This window comes from Aristolochia californica, unplaced genomic scaffold, assembly GCF_029961685.1.
Source record: "Aristolochia californica isolate CCGP_79_NKW_82.1479 unplaced genomic scaffold, dmAriCali1.0.hap1 SCAF_6, whole genome shotgun sequence".
Classification (NCBI taxonomy): Eukaryota; Viridiplantae; Streptophyta; class Magnoliopsida; order Piperales; family Aristolochiaceae; genus Aristolochia; species Aristolochia californica.
In genome coordinates, this window is record NW_027182257.1 from 175,868 (window position 1) to 195,496 (window position 19,629).

At 39.0% G+C, this 19,629-nt stretch overlaps 2 protein-coding genes across 3 annotated transcripts; both read right to left on the minus strand.

The window, feature by feature from the left end:
* Positions 1-1,919: 1,919 nt before the first annotated feature.
* Positions 1,920-3,282, minus strand: LOC137934072 (protein MODIFYING WALL LIGNIN-1-like). Its single transcript, XM_068778286.1, has 3 exons — positions 3,129-3,282; positions 2,806-3,023; positions 1,920-2,434 (listed from the first exon to the last, which is right to left on the minus strand). Exons 1-3 carry the CDS (start codon positions 3,237-3,239, stop codon positions 2,194-2,196), a joined length of 570 nt encoding a protein of 189 aa, XP_068634387.1. The 5' UTR covers positions 3,240-3,282; the 3' UTR covers positions 1,920-2,193.
* A 6,200-nt stretch (positions 3,283-9,482) lies between these two features.
* LOC137934858 (protein SAWADEE HOMEODOMAIN HOMOLOG 2-like) lies at positions 9,483-19,277 on the minus strand. 2 transcript variants are annotated; one of them, XM_068779409.1, is made up of 9 exons: positions 17,660-19,277; positions 13,587-13,672; positions 13,443-13,488; positions 13,217-13,358; positions 12,928-12,991; positions 11,063-11,114; positions 10,434-10,577; positions 10,212-10,331; positions 9,483-10,068 (listed from the first exon to the last, which is right to left on the minus strand). In XM_068779409.1, the coding sequence occupies exons 1-9, from the start codon at positions 17,711-17,713 to the stop codon at positions 9,700-9,702; spliced, it is 1,077 nt and encodes a 358-aa protein (XP_068635510.1). In that variant the 5' UTR covers positions 17,714-19,277; the 3' UTR covers positions 9,483-9,699. The 2 variants fall into 2 exon arrangements, with proteins under 2 accessions (XP_068635510.1, XP_068635511.1); XM_068779410.1 differs by lacking the exon at positions 17,660-19,277 and adding an exon at positions 14,192-14,269.
* Positions 19,278-19,629: the final 352 nt, after the last annotated feature.

Sequence of the window (19,629 nt, forward strand, 5' to 3'; positions counted from 1 at the left end):
CCCTCTCTCAATTACATCGGGCTCGGGAAGGAAGCTCTGTCGATAGAACGAGGGTTTAAGAGAAAAAAAATTCTCACTCACTCGCTCGAGACCTTCGGCGATTTCAATCGCCCTCTGTTGTGTGACCTTTTCTCCAGTATTCGACTCCCTTCCTCTCGCCGTCCCCAGCACCGACGACCTTCGACGACATCTCTCCCCTCTTTGCAACCTCTCCGGCTCCTCTCTCGCTCGTGACCGTCAGCGATTTCAATCGCCCCCTCTACAACCTCTCCCCGACACTTGATTCTCTTCCTCTCGCCCTCCCCAACATCGACGACCATCGGCGACTTCTCTCCCCTCTCTGTAACCTCTCTAGCTCGATTCGGAAGACCCCCTTCTTTACATACCTTATGATTTTCCTCATTTCCCGCACATTCAGATGTTTCTTTGTGTGATTTATTGGTATTATTTTCAAGGCAACTAGGTGGAATTTTTGGAGAAATCTGACATTACCATTGTTAATAGTAATTAACAATGAAGGGTTAATTAATATTTAATTTCTAGTAAGTAATTGAAGTAGTTTATAAAGTAATTAATAACTAATTAGTGGTTGATAGTAGACACCTAAATAATTCATTAATCAAATCATGGTAATTATTGGCTAATAATTAATGATTAATGATTGGTATAATAGTGAAATGTGTATTATAATTAATGTTGAATTTATGGTAATAAAAATAAAACATAATAGTTGTAATATAAATTACTAAAATATGTTTACTGATTAATACTTAAATAGTTAATAAATTATTTGAGTAGTTAAAAATTAATAAATAACTATTATATTATGTAAACATTAACAACTTAGATACTCCCCATGGGGGAGCAAGTGCAATTCCCTCGCGCTTCCCAGCCTTGTTTGAGTTATATTTGTATTATTTTTATTTTTATTATTACGATATTTGTGTAGTACGCTATGTCATACAATATTTGTATAATTATTTCATATTTAGATATTAAAAAATTAAAATTTAATTACAATTTTAATAATATAAAAGTAAGTATTTTGTTTAATTATTATATTTAATATATTTTATTTATTAACTAATATTAAATTCAGTTTCTGAAAGTCAGATATATCAAAATATTGTATTTAATAAATAATCTATCTACACTTTACAATGCCACACCGCATGTATTATGTGAAATACCCGCGATGTGGTTCAAAACCAATCCCAACACTCCCACCCATCAACACCTGATCACCGCGTCCCCCCAATGCTTCTATGCATGGGCATATGGTTTATTCCGTCTTAATAAAATTTTATAAAAATATTTTTTTAAAAAGATTTAAAATATATAATAAAGTTTATAACAAATAGAAATAGTAAATAATCACGAAATTAAAAGACTTATAATAATTGTATGGAATAATTATAATTTTCCTTTTCCTGTATCATTTGCTGAGGTAAACATATATATATTTTTTAAAATATATTGATAGCCAGCAATTGAAGAATTTCTTTTCTCTTGATTAGCCGAAAAATGAAACTTGCAAAGATGGTGACATTGCAATTCATCGACGAAATATCGCGAGTCTCTGTATCCAACTGAAATATTAAATCTCTCCGTTCCTGTCAAACTCAAAGCGATTGCCGACGCTGGATTAATTAGGTAGGCTCCCCTCCATGATCCATCCACATGAGCTCGAAACTGCATCGAAATCTTTTTCTTTTCAATGCAATTGAATGAGGCGCCTCTCCTTTATTATTGTCATCAAAATTCAACAGAGAGCGAGGATTCAGTTGTTTCTTTACTATTCTCGCAGTTAGCTACACTGTCTGATGCTAAGTTCTCTATCTTTTAAGAAAATTTTCGATCCCCGGTTAACAATACTGTCAATAAGGACTCATCAAAGGATTGGAGGGCTTCTACATTCGATTCTGCAACACATACAACGAACATGGATGAATGAACGGGGTCTCTGTTCTCGTTCATTTTGAGTTATTCAGACGCCATCAATGGAAATTGTACATCTTGGTAATTAGCAGCGTATAGCTATTGACAGTTTTGCTAACAAATTAGAATTGCTGTGTCGAAAATTTGTAGAGGAAACGATGACAATTTGCATCGCAGAAGAGATGAAAATCTTCCGGTTACCGATGTTCTCTTATGATGATAGTAGTTACTAACATAGTAGACTCACTGTGCAGATCAGTTCTTGGAGTGTGGCTTGCTTCCGTCACCTGCGTCCACTTGGGGACACCTTCTTCTGATCGCAAAAGCGGCTCCGAGAATGAAAACAACAGTCACGAGGGAAAGCACGGCGGCACCCATGAACACCCCGTTCTTTACCACATAGCATTCTTCCTCTAGCCATCCATGTCCATACTTCTGCTCCCGATTCATGCTTGCCCCCACGCCCACCAGGATTTCTGCAAATCCCAAGGTCGTCCTGCGTGCTTAAATGTCAGTCACTCTCATATACAGTTCACGGTTCTTCTATGCTTTATCCGGATTGCAGAAAAGCGAGAGGATCAGAGTACATTGATGGCAACTAAAAAGGTTCAAAATTGCAGACTTTTTCTTTGCGCCATACCAATATTCCAAGAAAACAGAATGGGCCATAAAGAGACTGTTTGATTAGGTTATTCTTATCCTCCATTTTTCGTATGAACCGAAATATATTCCCAGCGAGCACTTGATCCATTGCTGGGAATTGAACAGTCGCCGTCCGTGTTTTTGGTCTAATGAAATGGGATTTTCTGTAGAACCGAAATTAAAGAACGTTTCGTAGCGAAACAAGATCGGATTAATCAAACATACCATGAGAGAAGCAGGAGAAGAACTCCCAAGCTTTTCGCCCTCGAAGTCAAATTAAAATTGTCGTTCGGATCCTTGTCCCTGGAACGAAACCTGGCTCCGATCAAAGTCGTTCCGACGATTTGAGCAGTCAAGAGACAGATTGATGCGACAACTCCCAATCCAAAAGCTGGGCTAGATGGCAGAGAGCAGAGCCTCCCGTCCAGTTTGATATCCTTTGCCTTCAAAAACCAATGCCGACAGCTCTACAAATGTTATGTTATGCATATTTATACAACTGGGCAATGAACGGAGAGAGAAAATCTGGGGAAACTGACGAGACGCACCTTGGTTTTCTTGAATTCTGCGGCCGCGGTGGTGGAGACAGCGATGAGGCCAAGAAAGAGCACTACGAAGTGGGCCACGTTCCCTCGTCGTGTCTGCAGGTTTTGTTCCATTGGAAATGAACAGACGAAATCCTCGACAAGGGGAAACTGCAAATTGAAAAGCCCAAACGCGTCTTCAGTTGGTCTCTCACCAGTCACCGGCGGTGGGCGGTTTCAGAAACAAAACTTGGGGGCTACTCAATACGGAATAAGGAAAGGATGTTTTCTTAATGGGTAGGTAGTTGTTACTTTGTTCTCAAGGCTTTCATTGCTTGAGGAGACGGGTACCTCCAGCATCCAGCCAGCATCATCTGGGGGAGAAGAAGAAGGAGAGAGGAAGAAGAAGAAGAGTTTTTCCATTTGACTGAGACGGGAGAGGCGGAGTCAACTGCTGTGTGGAAATCGGAATCTGAATGTATAAAGATGACTTTTGCCTCAGGACCATTCCCCTCCACGACCAATGTAATTTATTCCGTTAGAAAAAAAAAGAAAAATAATATAAATTGGATCAAATCACTGAAGGTTAGAAGATTGAAAATGGGGGCGGCGGCTGGTGGAACTGAGACAAGGACGCGCTTCTTCTCCTCCCTCAGTTGAGGACTGCAAAATTCTGCCCACATAATTAAAATCCACTCAGTTTAAATCCTCCCTTGTCTCTTCCGTTTGAAACTATTTTGATTCTAGTGGACTGGGCAAGGCCATTCTGGTGCCAGTATTCCTCAATTTGCTACGAAACTGAGGATGAGAGGTGGCTTTCTTCGTGCACTTTCATCATTCTAATCCTATTAGCCTTTTTCCCACTACTTGTGCCATCAATGGCGGAAACTGCATGCCATCTTCTTCCACGGTTTGTTGAGTGGCAAAGTGAAATCAAGGTCAGAGTCACATTAGTTAAATCAAGTTAACCAAAGTCTAGAGAGAGGTTGGACTCCCTTCTCTCCCTCACATGAAAGAAAAAACGAATAAAGAGAAAACAAAGTAAAAGCTAAAGCAGGATGAAACGGATAAGAGAATAAAAGACTTAGGAATCCAAAGAAAGCTACGAAACTTCCATTTAGATGACGGAATCATCTGATTTAATTAAAGATAAAAGATAAAAATGAGGTTACAAATGATTCATTTTCAAAAAAAGGGTTCATATCTGCATTGCCTCTCCTTGCTACTGGGAAGGAAGCAGTGAAGCGAGTGGGAAAGACATGGTTCACCTTTCCGCAATCGACACTTCGATTGCATCTCTTTTGACTTAACCTGGTTGAACCGGCCGGTTTGGTCCAATTTGACAATATCGAGTTTTACCACAAGCTAGAATTATTTATTCTTTAAAAGTATTATATTTGAATAACTTTGAAAAAGAAGAAGCTAGAATTGTCATTTTTATATGTTCATTCTCATATTTAGATTTCATTAAAGAGAACCGAAAGAGGAGGATGATGATGACGATAATAAGAGGAAGATACAAGAAATCAGAAAGAAGATTGACCATTAAAAGGTTTCTTACATTCATGGCAGTTTCTTCAGCCTTCACAAATCTAATTGCTTTACAGTATTTTAGAGAGAAGAAGCAGGGCTGTTTCTTCAACCTTCACAAATCTAATTGCTTTACAGTTTTAGAGAGATGAAGCAGTTGGAGAACAATAAATCAGCAGTTAGGTTTGGCTCCCACTTTAAGTTTTGTTCATCATATAAAAATGGCACTAGGACACCACCCTCTTAGCTACTCTTTTCTATATTAGTAATCTTCTTTCGCTCTCCTCAAATCAATCCTTTCCTTCCTATAACCTCCTCCATCTCTGCTTTCTTCTGTTTTATTTTTCTGTTTTCAAGTCCGTATCCATTTCTGCTTTCTCTGCTTTCTTCTGTTTTCTGTTTGGTTTCTTTGCTAGCCAAGGAACATGGCCGCCAGTGGCGACAGACAGACGGGTGAGGGATAATTTCTCCATCGAGATTCCATTGACCAGCTCTGCTTGTGTCGCCAAACAAGTCCAGTATGTGAATTCCCTTTCCTCTAGAGAAATGGACTCCCTGACTGCCGCCTATGACACCCTTTTGCCTTCCATCCAACTTCCTGGTGATCCTTGTGAATGGCAGTGCAACGGAAGCCCGCAATAAAATTTGATTTAGTTTTGAGGTATAACCCAAGTCCCCGCCATCCGAATCTAGATACATGAAACCTCAAAGTTATGTAAGGCCAATACACCCAGCACCCACCCCCTGGTTGTTTCGAACTTAAGTGATCATGCAAAGATCCGATACAACCCGAGACATTCTTTTCCTGATACAACTCGAGATGACCTGATATGAGATACAATATGAAGACACACAGCTGATCAAGAAAGAATAACTCGTAACATACCGAAAGATCATACTCTATTTCGGAAGTTGGAAACCCAAGAAGTAAAGGTACGACAAAGCAGTTTCTCTGAAAACAAATACAATGTTCAGAAAGGAGGTAGAATACCTGTTTGGGTCAAATAGGGATCGAGGACCTTGATTGAATGAAAAGAGTGCTTTATCTCTTCTGCCTGGTTCATTCATTCGCCTGAATAACGAAAAGGGAATTATTCGCCGTGCTAACCAGGTTAACAGTTTTCACTGGAGCAGGGCCCAGTTGGGTGCAGCAAGCTGGTAAGGTAAATCAATGAAATGTGAAGTACTTGTAAGTAGCGCCGGAGAGAAGACAGGAGAGTGCACGTAAATCGTTTTTTGTCGTCAAAATCAGGTAATAATTGCAGCTCCATCGGTACCCGTTGAATTTTCTCTTCATCACAACTAAACGCAGGACCCTCCCGCTTTACAAAACTCAAGACCGGAGTCTAAGAGTCTTGGCTTCTGTGAGGAAGATGATTTTGGCAGAAGAACGTCACAGTCGATCAGGGACATTGACGAACAGGGACAATTTTAGAGAGATCCGGGATGGGTCAACTAAAATCTATGGTGAAATAGGTTGACCCGACCCTAAATAGCCGGATTAAACCCTTTGGGTTCAGCTTAAATCATTAGATATTTTAAAAATAACCCAGTTATAGCACCTATCCGCCTCCCAAATTTGTAGTTCTAAGAAAAACTAAAGAGACTACAGCTTGCAGAAATTTCTTTCTCGCTCTTTCTTTTCATTTGCTTTTAGTCGAAAATAATACTTCACTTTTAATCTTAATTTCTCATTCACATCATCGGCTTAAATAGCCAGAATATACATGAAAAAATTATGAGTGATTAACGGGATTACACAATCATCGGATTTACAGAATATTTACATGATTTCTCCTTAAGGGAAGAAATCTCAGTGTAAATCTTAACATTCCCCCTTAAGTTGGTGCATAGATATCACTCATGCCCAACTTGTCAAGACATTTGTTAAAAACTCGGTAAGACACTGCCTTGGTTAGCACATCGGCAAACTGATCCTCAGATCGAACATGAGGGACTTCAATGATTCTTGCTTCTAACTTTTCTTTAATAAAATGTCTATCTACTTCAACATGTTTAGTTCTATTATGCTGGACTGGGTTGTGGGTAATATCACATGCTGCCTTATTGTCACAATATAATTTCATAGGACTTGTCTGCTCAATATGTAGTTCTTGTATCAGATTTTTTATCCATAATAATTCACATATTGCCTTGGCCATTCTCCTGGATTCGGCTTCAAATGACGATCTAGCCACCACCTCTTGTTTCTTACTTCTCCAAGTAACCAAATTTCTACCTACAAATGTAAAGTATCCAGATATAGACTGTCGATCTTCTATTGACCTAGCCCAATCGGCATTGGTATAACCTTCAATTTTCAAGTCACCTCCCTTTTTAAATAAAATTCCTTTCCTTAGAGATGATTTCAAGTAGCGCAGGATACGGTTGACGGCATTCATATGTTCTTCACTTGGAGAGTGCATAAATTGACTAACCACACTTAGTACATAAGCTAAGTCTGGTCTGGTATGTGCAAGATATATTAACCTCCCAACTAGTCTCTGATAACGCTCCTTGTTAGCAGGGACTTGATCTGAATATGTTCCCAATTTCAGATTTTCTTCCATAGGAGTACTGACTGGACTACATGTTGGCATACCAGTTTCCTTCAATAAATCCAAAGCATATTTTCGTTGAGATAGAAAAATTCCTTCCTTGGATCTGGACACTTCAATACCAAGAAAATATTTTAAGTAGCCAAGATCCTTCATTTCAAATTATCTAGCAAGACGACTTTGCAATGATTTCTTTTTTTCTGGATCATTCTCAGTTACTATCATATCATCAGCATATACAATAAGAGCTGTGATGGCCTCTTTGTTATATTTCAGGAAGAGAGTATGATCTGAGTTGCTTTGCTTGTATCCGATAGATTTCATAAAATTCGTGAACCTTCCAAACCACGCCCTCGGGGACTGCTTCAAACCATATAGGGATTTCCTCAGTTTACATACTTGTTTGCATTCTCTGTTTTGCATAATGCATCCAGGAGGTAATTCCATATATACTTCTTCTTGGAGATCTCCGTGCAAAAATGCATTTTTTACATCTAACTGATATAAGGGCCAGTCAAGATTCACAGCCAAAGATAGTAGAATCCAAACAGTGTTGATTTTGGCCACTGGTGCGAATGTCTCCATATAATCGATCTCGTAGGTTTGAGTATATCCTTTGGCGACAAGCCTTGCTTTGAACCTTTCAATGGTGCCATCGGCTTTATATTTAATGGTAAATATCCACCTGCATCCAACTGGTATCTTTCCTACAGGTAGGTCAACCACTTTCCATGTTGAATTCTTTTGGAAGGACCTCATTTCTTCATTCATGGCTTCTTTCCGTTTAGGATCTGTCAAAGCTTCCTGCACACTATTAGGAATAGATATAGTAGATAATTGATTGACAAATACTTCATTTGCCTTTGACAATCTATGATAAGACACAAAATTATGCATAGGATACTGAAATTTAGAGGTGAGAAGAGGTTCATAATTGACTCTAGGTTTCCTCTTGTGGTTCGATGAGGTAGCACTCTTAGTTGAGTTTTGGAACTTACCTGAGGCTTAGATATGGACTCGGACTCAGAAGACAATTGATCCATTGGTACATTATGAAGGAGGGAAGATAGCGGCTGAGACTTTGGTTGCATGACTTCCATCTGGTCTTGTCTTTCTCCATCCTGTGAATCATATTCATTTGTATCATTTTGAGGTCCACAGTTGTAATCTGAATATTGACCACTTGTAGTATCCAAGATATCCAAATGATGATTAAGGGTCTTCAATTCAATCTTGTTCGCCCCCTGTATTGAAGACTCGGGAGTAGAATAATACATGTTTTCTTCATGAAATACCACATCAAGAGTGACATACAAATTGCGAGAGGGAGGATGATAACAACGATAACCTTTCTGATGTTGAGCATAACCAACAAAAATACACTTGGTTCCAATTTATATCTCAATGGCTTATGGATACACACCCAAAAACTTTGGGTGGCAGATTCAGCACAACAGGTAAACTTATAGTTTTATGAAGAACACTCAAGGGAGTCTTAAATTGTAACACACTCGAGGGTATTTGATTGATAAGGTAAGCTGCAATTGTGATGGCTTCAACCCAGTAACTAACCGAATATAACACTTCATAAAAGGTTAACAACCACCCCAACAGTTTATGCCATAACCAAATGTCAGAATCTGCAGACTTATTCTTCATGGAGAACGCTTGGGCTAACAAATGAAAACTTTCTGAATCAAGGTAAGGTTATCTAAAAATGTTGTGAAATGGGTAGAGTTGCCAGATAACCCCCGTGTAGTTGCCAAAAGTTTTTTTCTAATCACAAAAGGAGCGATGCATATAACATCTTCCAAAAACAACCAAATACGAAGTTGAGTCAGAAACCAAGTCGTGTCACACCACTCTCCAAGCAATTGACAAATTTCTGCAGGTTTGATTGTTTTCTTGGAAGCTATCATGAAAGTGGTTGAAGTGAGTACAACGGACCCCCACCGTGCATGTTTCAGTGACGACCCACCCTGCAACTGCAATCCATTCACAGACTACCCCCAAAGACTTCCTCAACAGTTATGATAACAAGAACAAAAGCACATCACAGGCTATAGATATCTAGTTTCGCCCACTGAGGAAAGAGCACGCAATCCAACAACTTGAGCATATACTGTAAAGAAGCTAAGTTAACATGATTTCTTCACATCCTTCCACATTACCATAAATAATAAACAGAGCATGATAAATTCTCGTATACATTCCCACTTTAGAGAATGATAGCAGCCACCACCTATTTGCTTGGCATAGCCAAACAATCGAAGACCTGAAAAAAACCATATAACACCAACAGAAAATAGTTCTCGATATTTTAAAAAAATTCTGGAGCCACCCAAGACGCTCCACAAGGTTCACAAAGGAACTAAATAAGACAGAATCCACAGTCAACTAAAATATAAGCCTGCATCTATTCAGCATTTCTAATGACCCTCTTTTGTCTATAGACTCGAACCACATTAACACAACAAAGACCACAAGATGCTCTGGACACCAAGTCATTAGCCACTTGTATTTGCTTCCTGCAGAGTGCCGCCACCTCCAACAGCAGGTGCGGCATCATTAGGAGGGCCATCAGGTGTAAGCTCACTATTCTCAATTTTTGCAACAGATGGGGAACTCTTGATATTTGCATCCTCACTCGATTGAGCAGCTGAAGTTGTAATCCCAGTTTCACCAGAACTACCCTTCACTTTTTGCTGTTTTTGAGGCTTCTGAGCAGCCAAATTCTTATTAGAAGAACTTACAGAAGATGGGTCCTTGACAGCATTCTTTGCATTTAATGCTGCAGACTCTCTTGAAGCATATAACTGCTGCAGACGGCAATCAGTTTCAGGTCGGCGGCAGACTTTTCTCAGGGGGACTATTTCCTGAATATAAAATAAAATACCTTGACTTTGTTAGTCTTACAATTATCACTTCAGATGTTAAAAACACGCAATCAACTAACATCATGAAGTCCCTGTAAGAGGCTTCTTGTACTGATACACAATAACAAGGGGACAGCAAGTACCTCTGATTGGTCATGATCATAACGAACAAGGAATCTGCAGCGACATCCTCGGATATCGTGCATTCGTCGTTTTGCATCAAGTACATGAGCATCAAAATAAAGAGCCTGATCTTTACCTTCCTGAATAGGAAAAAAAGTTCATAACAGTTGAAATCTGAGAAGCTGCATATATCTGAAAACGAGACACAATAAACCATAGCAGCTTCACAAATATGGCATTACCTTAAAACAAAGAATTAGGTCTCCAGGAAGTATTACAACACATTCAGTAGTTTCACATGGAAGAGAACGATGCCTCACATATTTGCGTATATGAACCCACTCATCCTCCTCTTCACCAAAACCTGAAAACCGAACCCTAACTTCCTGAAAAGAGCAGTGAATGTGTCACAGAAATTGGAACTGCCATCCATATTAAGGAAGTAGAAGAAATCTATGCAGATTTCAGAGTAAGGAGTAGTGTATGTTTAGAGTCCAAATCCTTGAAATTCCAGTGCCTTGAAAACAGCAACCTGGGATTTAGAATTCAAATAAAACATTGTTTTCTCCTGCAACTGGAATTCCGCTACCATTCTTGGAAGAAAGATTTAGATATTTATATTCTCCCTCCTTCCCTCCTTCCTTTCAGTAATAGAATTCCATAAGATAGATTCCAGCCATGCAACTCCAGGTAAACTAACCATGCCCACAAGTTGAGAATTTGTATTCCATTACTAGTGGTTTTTGAGTGCTATACAACAACATAACGTAACTACATGTCATACAGTTGAACATTTCACATGTGGAACACTGCAGCCTGACCTTTTACGGGATCTATAATCGTAAAGGCAAAGGTCAGAAAAAAACATTACCGCTTCACCTGTTTCAGACCTTCTATGAGATATGAAGCTCGCCACATCATACCTGAGGGGAACAAGTTAGAAAAACAAAAGATATAACATGAACAATCCCTAATCTAAGAAACTAAATAAAAAGTCAATAATAAAATTTTATTAAACGTTTAGTATCAAATTAATATGCTAAAAATAAACTACCATACGGAGTGATAGAAATATTTTGCTTCAGCAAGCTGTCTATAATACGCAAAATGTTTTTGCAAATTTATTCCTGACCAAACCAAACAACTCCTTGATGGTCATTAACACATGCATAGAAAAGGTGTGAAGATACAACATCAGTAAATAAAAGAAAAAGTAGCTTTCGAGTAATTAAACTTTAACATGGCAGGAATATTGAGTAGTTAAATGATGCAACCTCTAAATAATTTCCTTTTGTAACAATGAGAAAAAGGATTCCATTAAAAAGCCTCCTGAGGGAGGAAAGAGTACAGATAAAGGATCACAACAAAAACTAAAAGCTAAGAAAAGAGCTCCCTCAATAGAAGTGTCAACAGGCATCAAAGGGGGAGAAAGGGCCTTCCAGCAGAGACCCCCTCCCAAGCCAAGGTGTCAGAAATGTTATTAGCACTTCAAGGGGTATGCTGCCAAGAATTTCACATGCAGGTCTATAGATGCTTGTGATAAAAAAGATGTAGATAGAGTGCTTGTGTCTCATGTAAGGTAAAACTGAATATCTTATTAGATTATTGGAAGGACTTGACATCTGACAGTAGGGGCCTTTCAGGTGCTATCTTGCCCTCTTAGGGTCTGTTAGGAACCCATAGGGAAAGAAAAAAAAAGAAAATGAGAACTTGACCATTATTATTCCCAAAAATAGTTTGTGAAAAGGAGAATTTGATCATTATCTTATTTCCACCAACTATTTTTGGGAATATTAATAGTCAAATTCTCATTTTATTTTATTTTATTTTCTTTTCTAGAAGTTCCAAACGGACTAATGGTTTGACCATTTTTCACAGCACTTTTGACAAGTGATAAAAGACCTTTCCAAAAAGCAAGTCAGGTTGGCTAACATATGCCTAATATACATCTTATCCACCACCAAACCCACAAAACACCAGGGCAATCAATCCTCAATGTCAAAAACAATCAATAACGCATCCGAACCAGCAAACAGAGCATAAACAAAATGAAAAATGCACAATCTCACACTGTACAAAGAATCAAATCTGCTGATTGTGCTCTTTTGTGTCCTTCATTGCTTCCTTCTCTTAAGGGTTTTTGAACCACTTGCAACCATTACATTCTGAACAACAAGAGAACCACAATTCCTGGTTCGATGGCTAAGCACATGACACGAAACCAAGGAGATCCAAGGCAGTAGAATTTAGCAAGAGAACTTGGTCTCCGACATGAGTAGACTTACAAACTCTTACATTACTGAAAGCACATCGATTTTTTTTTTTTTTTTTTTTTGGAGAGGTGATTTTATTAAGCTGCTCATGGCAGAAGCAAGGGAAGAAACAGAACACGAGAAAACAAGAGCATCTAGAAAGAAAAGGAAATGAATTAACAAGAGCTTCCTCAACAGCCCAATCACTAGCGAAAGAATCAGTATAACAATTTGCTTAGCCAAACAACCAGTAAAGAATTTTTTTATTTTTTAAACTTTTGGAGTACCCAACTGGTAAAATAATAAAGCAAGTTTTTATTATATGAATCAATTAAAGCATACAAAGGAACATGAAAATAAAAGGCAAGACAGAAAATTACCTTTTTCTAGCTACATTCAGGCACAAAAGTCAAAGCCAGCCAGTTATACAATTAGGTTAGACATTCAGAACAACAATTAGAAAAAGATAACGAGAAACACTAACCATGCCCCATCTCTAGCTGATTTGGCCTCATATTCCTGCTGATTGCCCTCTACAGTTATTTTTCCTTCATAAACACAAGGAAATAAAAAATGGCATAGATATAAGAGTGCGAAATTTATTTTATGAAATATAACTGGACAGAATAATAAAAATCCACCCTTAAAAAAGTAAAAGTAATCTTCAGAAAAAAAAAAAAAACAAAATGAGTGCAGAATACCGCAGATGGTAAATATATTTTAATAGTCAACAAAAACCATGAAATACAGGATATGGCAGATGATAAATATACCTGGCTGTGTAGAAACTGGCACAGGCACATTTCTCGCTGGAACTGAATCATCCCGAGGCATAGGTGTAACACTCAGCTTCCCAAGAGCCTGGACTAATTTTGCCTTTTGAGCATAACGCCTATTTTGAAACCAATTCGACACCTGTAACAACTTTACAGCAATTACTACTGGCAAGCTGCCAAGAAAGACCTAACCATAAATAAAAACCAAAATGTGCCTTAAAACCTGTTTTGGCTGCACAACATTTTTTCCTGCACGTTCTGCTGATGAACTACAATCACAGATAGCTCCATCAGTCACAACTAAAAGGTGGATCATGGTAGCTCTAAAATTTCCTACAGACAAATTTAATTTAATTTATAAAAATACCTGAATTTATCTGCAAGAGAGGAGATAATCTCACGCGCAGGTGTTGCATTGTTCGCCTCTTGCAAGCAAGCTTCCATATCGGCAACCTTTTTACCGTACAAACATAACCAAAGAGAAAAAAAAAAGTGTCAAATAACATACAAGGCACCACCATGATATATTGAAGTACATTGAGACGAGAAAGCAGACAAAACTCCAACAAGAATCAATAAACACCAATATAGAGAAGAGGTAAAAAAAAAAATCGGTCAAGAATGATAAGATAATGTCATCCTTCTAATTAAAGTTTGTGATAAATTATAATATCAACTTCAATTTTCCTTATACAGTACAATAGGCCGATCCTTGACCACCATAATATCCGGTTAGGGTTTTTTCTCCTTTCACTTGGTAACTTAGGATTCCATAATGTCCTTCTTAATCAAGGGAAGAAAGTATGAGATCGGAAAAAGGAAAGGATTTTCGTTCAGATTATAAGGGAAAGGACGATAGTAGGAGAAACAATGAAAAAGAAAACCACATCAAGATGTACAAAAAGAGAAATATGAGACGGAACAAGTAAAGATAACATTGGGAGAAGAAAAGAGGAATGAAAGAATGGTGACCAGAGGTGAAGTCACTTCTTCCATTGATAGAGATCTGGTCAAGGCATAACTCCATTCACTCTCTTCTCCGTGCGCTGGGGTTTCCTCTTCCATTTTCATCCTCTTCATTTCTCCACTTTCTTGCCCATATTCTACTTTCTCCTTTTTAACAGAAAGGATACTAGCACTGACCCATCAAAACGTTACAGAAATTTCATCCACATGTTCCATATCTGCTACAGGCACCAGGGAAAGAAGATTCTAGAAAAACAATATAACAGACCTCCAACGTGACTGTCATAAATGGAAATAAGATGTAGCACTAACAAATCTTAATATTCAAAACTTACTAAACGAGTTTGAATTATTTTGAGATATCTAACTTATTAAATGACTTTTGAACCATCATAAATTGTATCAAGAGAAGCAAGACTAAATCGTTTAAGAGATGTAGTATCCAGGGTATAAAGAAGAGACCATATTTGATATAAAAGACAGATGACCTCTCTGAAATTCTTTAACCAATGAATAGGATTCCAATAAAAGGAAAATAACGAAGTTCAACAAGGAAGACCTAGAGAGTAACTTTATAAGGTCCTAAATAAGAAAGACTCATGGAAGGACAAAAATTATTCATGTGGTTTTTCAACAATGTTTCAAGAAACAAAATCTCCGATGCCTCCCCAACTGAATCGGAAAGTAGATAATGGACATGTAAGTTAATCATGGTGAAGAAGTCATTGATGATTGTATGAGATATTGAGACAAAGAAAAGTCTGGTCTAAATCAAGATCAAGGGTAAGTATTCCTTTTGATAACGACAAAAATGAGAAATGAAGATGCTCCCGAAGGAATGAGAGGAGAAAGGATCAAATTACAGACAGGGAAGAAGGAAAGGAAACACCCAACGAACCTAAAATGAAAAAACGAAAAAGGAGAAAGGAAATACACAAGAACTCAAGTGAGGCGAAGGTCATGCTCAACATTATATTGTCCTCGTCCACTCCTTCGAGAGTGACAAAGGTCATCATAAGTGTCTTCAACAGCAAAGCGTCAAGGAAGTCATTTAAAGCGGAAGAATCCCTATATCCAATCCTGGCTTTGAGTAAGAGAAGTTCAACAGATACCCAAGGAGACATTCTAACTTCATGCACTGATGAGCAATAACAGATTCTTGTTTCATCCAACAATTAAGGAATACCCAATGACCCACTGTTGCTTCATTTATTGAAAGTCCAAAGTTTAAGGAACACCCAATCACACACCTTACCTTCATGTATCAAAAGAAAAAAAGAAACTTTTGAACAGTCCAAGGATTCACGAATTAGCATTCAGTGCCTCTACTGCCATTTTATGCCTTATTTATCATACATATATGCTCCTTATACGCATTAAAATTTTGCTTAAGTTCATAAAATCTTCCTGACATTTGATTAGGTATTCAAAGTTCTGCTCAGACAGTGTTCCTCTTTTTCTAGCATTACAGTGAAAAAGTGATTTATTGGAGCCCATGTCCCCCTGGTTGGATTAAACTGAACTTCAATGGAAGAACCTTTGGGAACCCGGGGCCAGCAAGTAGTGGAAGCCAAAAACAAAAGAGTCACGGATCAATCATCCTGGCACGACTCTGGGCCAGTCAGTATTACGAACTCTGTAGAAGCAGAAAGTAAAGCTCTGATAAGGCATGAAGCTCTATGTCCACTCTTCTTTACACCCCTTCGTAGTTGAAGGCAATTCAATACTTGTTATCAATCGGATGAATAAAAGCTGCCCCCCTCCATGAAGACTTAAGCATGTCTATGATGAGATATTTTCTCTCTGCTCTTCTCAGCAAGTCATTTGGCAGCACCCCCCCAGGGCTGACAATAGCAAATTAGACTCTCTTGACAGGAGGGGTCTCTTGCCCCTCCCTTTGCGACCAGAATTCTTTTCCCCCCTTAATGTATAGTTTGAAGCCCTCAAGGTTTTGTACGGTTCGTTTTTCATTAATTCAATCATCACCAATTCAAACATATAGCATTAAAGTTCGGTCCAAGTCTATCCACAATGACTAGCTGAAGTTAAGAGGCATGTACCCAATTAAAGACCACAAGATTTTTCCTATCTCTAACCTATGTGGGGTTATTCCCACTAACACTTTCTCTCACTGGACAAGCCTAAACGAAAGGTCATAGGCCCAAGACATGGACAACATAAATGGATACAAACTAAATGCAGCACAACCTCGACCTACAAAATAGACACTTTGCCTCCTCCCAACCTCCTCATTGAATTCTCTCCTCTCACTTTCCTATATTGAAAAAAAAAAGTTGGGACCAAGTTCATCCGGAGATGCTAGCCAAGTTGGGAGGTGTTTTCCCAACTAATAACCACAAAATATTTCATAGACCAACTGTTGTGGAATTATTCCCACTATCAAATAGGACTACTGCAGACAAAGAAAAACAAAACAATCAATTAGAGATGGTATTCCCAACAACAAGAAAATGATCAAAGTAAATGCTTCAGATATCAATCAGTCTGCAACAGGCACATTCTTTAGATTAGCCAATTGACTAAGAGGGAAATGACTCTCTCTCAAGGCTTAAGGCAAAGTAAAAAAACTCCAAGTTTTATTTTCCAGACAGACGTAAATAAAATTCCTAAGCAGGCAAAAAATTCATTTCAACTAGAAAACAGTTAATGAGTTAACAAAATCTCCTAAAGTAATGATTTTGGAAATGATACCCCTTCAAAATTTTCATATAAATTTCCCATATATTATGTTTTTCAAATACAATGTCCTCATTCGTCTACCAATCCTCAAAAACCACAAGTGTTTGCAGAATTTAATAATCTGGAAACCCTCTCCACATCCATCAATTCATTCCCAACACTAATATGAGATCCATAATTTCATTACTTGCTAGGTAACACAGCAGGATATGCCAACATATACACTAGGTTACACAAATCTTCTCCCAAAAGTTCATTTCCAGCCATTACTGCTGTATCTATACACAATGACGAAAATATTATCAAATGTTAGGACGAATGCCACTAAATGCTTCCAAGAAGTGCATGGATGTTTTTTTCCAAATAAAGCGCCTCCTTATCCAACCAGAGAATGTACTGCTAAGCTCGTATTAGCCAATATTTAGAATCATGATGGCACCAAGAAATCCATAAACCCCCATTCAGTAATCTCACCAATATCCATCTGAGGACCACCACAAAAAACATAAAATTCAGAGTGAAAGGGCTAAAAAAAAAAAAAAAAACAGTAGAATTAGCAGGGAGAAGATATTCATGCAAAAATTTATCAACCAAGCAAAGCCATGAGCAACACTAATAATCTCCAGGAGAGAGAAAAGATGAGAATATCATGCATGAAGGAAAACGCAGAAGATGAAAATAACTATAAATTAATAGAATCAAATTAAACTCTGCATCAAATTCCTCTTAGACATAATGGAATAAAAAATGGAAATGGCAAAGAATCGAGTTTACCTCCGAGGGTGTGAACCGGAAGGCAGAGCCTCCGCTGTGTGGTGATCGTCTCATCCGGAAACAGCACAACAATCTCAGTAATAAATACTATCTTTTTTTTTCTGCTGATTGTGAGGAGAGAAGGTCGAGTAAAATCAATGCGGGTTTCGCATAGCAGTAGAAAATCTAGACAGATTATTTTATTTCTCAGACAAAAAGAAAGAAAGAAGAAAGAAAGGAACTGCAGGATATAGAGGGCAAGTTTTGGAGGATTGGGAGGGAAAGCCGAGGAAGATATCTCCCCTGGATTGTTACGCAGTATGTTCTGTATTCACTATTCAGAAGTACAACAGAGCTCTTCGACAGGAAGAAGGAGGAAAGCGAGGAAGAAGGTACACTCCAATTGAGAAATTGAATGAATACATGACCATCAGAAAGATTTGGGAGCTGGGTTTCAGCTTTATTGGCTGGACAGCGTCTATTCGTTATTCAAACATCATCGTCAAGACACGGCAGTTATTTCCATATTAGCAAAAACTTTAATGACAGTGTCTGGCTGTGTGCTGGTAGAGGAGCCAGAGGATCGAGAGGAGCATGCTTCCAGCGGAGTGCCACTGCTTGCTCTGGTGAACATTAGAGAAGACAGAAGTGGAAACTTCAAAGAGGGAGAACACCAGAAAGGAAGGAAATTAAAGTCTGTCCGAGGTTCGTCGGACACGTGGGGAGAGGGAAGAGAGAACGCCAACGAGCCTGCAAAACCGCTTCCTGTGTCCTTGCTGAGGAGGATCTCCCACCTGGCCGCCGAACCCGCGGTGGTTCCCCACCAAACGCTAGAGTAGAGGTTTGGCCGTGTTTGTCCTCGCAGTGTGGTCAGAGGAACCACGTAGTTGGCACGAATCAGCAGGGGTGACCGGCGCACCCCTGAAAAGCGATCAGTAAGAACAGGGAACACTTAAAACATTTCAAGCATTGAACCCAACCGACGGTCGACATGGCCGTCATTATTCCTCCCTCGTAGCTCTTCTTCTCGTTCTCCGGCCAGACATTGGTAGAAACATCAGAGGAGACACTGCTCTCTGGGAAGAAGTAACCCCAAGCCATGACAGTGGGATGAAGATGGAGATGCTTTCCGATGTTGGGGTTCTTCAATCCGCTGCTCTTGAGTAAAACAAATACGGTTCCACAAAAACTGGAGTCCCCAGTGCGCCGCAGGCAACAATGGTCACCTTGGACTCTATGAAACGAACCTCCTTCCTACTGCAGCCTTGTTTTGCTCTTTCGAAGATGACGCCAGTCGCGACCTTTCTCCCCTTGTGCATCCGGTGCAGCACCTTCAAAGCTCTGCAACCAAGCAGGATTACCCCATTTTCGGAGCTTACCAAATCCATAATCCATGTCTCGTGAGTACCCTTTTTTCTCCCGTCTTTGCAACCCAATGGCACCATCCACAGTAATGATCAGAGGAGGAATTGAGAGGAATGTTTTGCACAGGATACCCCATTTCCAAGCATCCTTTCTGCAGCACAGCGTTATTTAACCCCTCTTCTGCAATCTCTGTTTGAACGCCCATCCTGTCGCTGACCGCATCCAGGACCTCCTTGAAGGCCTTGTTCCCAAAGAGGGCACCTGTTTGGCGGTGTTTGTCCTCGCAGTCTGGTCAGAGGAACTGCGTAGTTGGCACGAAGCAGCAGGGGCGACCGGCGCACCCTCCCTAATAGCTATCAGCATGAACGGGGAACACTTTTAACATTTCAAGCATTGTAATTGATGTTCCTGATTGAGGGTCTCTACCTAAGCTTTACGTAAAAACTAAAATAATTTAGAATAATTTCATACCTAAAACTTTATAATCGGTGTATGATAGTTGACAAGAAAGATAATGAATGGCATTGCGTTGAGAATTACGCGGATCCTTGTTGGATCGTAACTTTGATCCATGAGAAGCCAGCAAACCAACAACGTGTGTAGTAAAAGATTATGCGATGTAATAG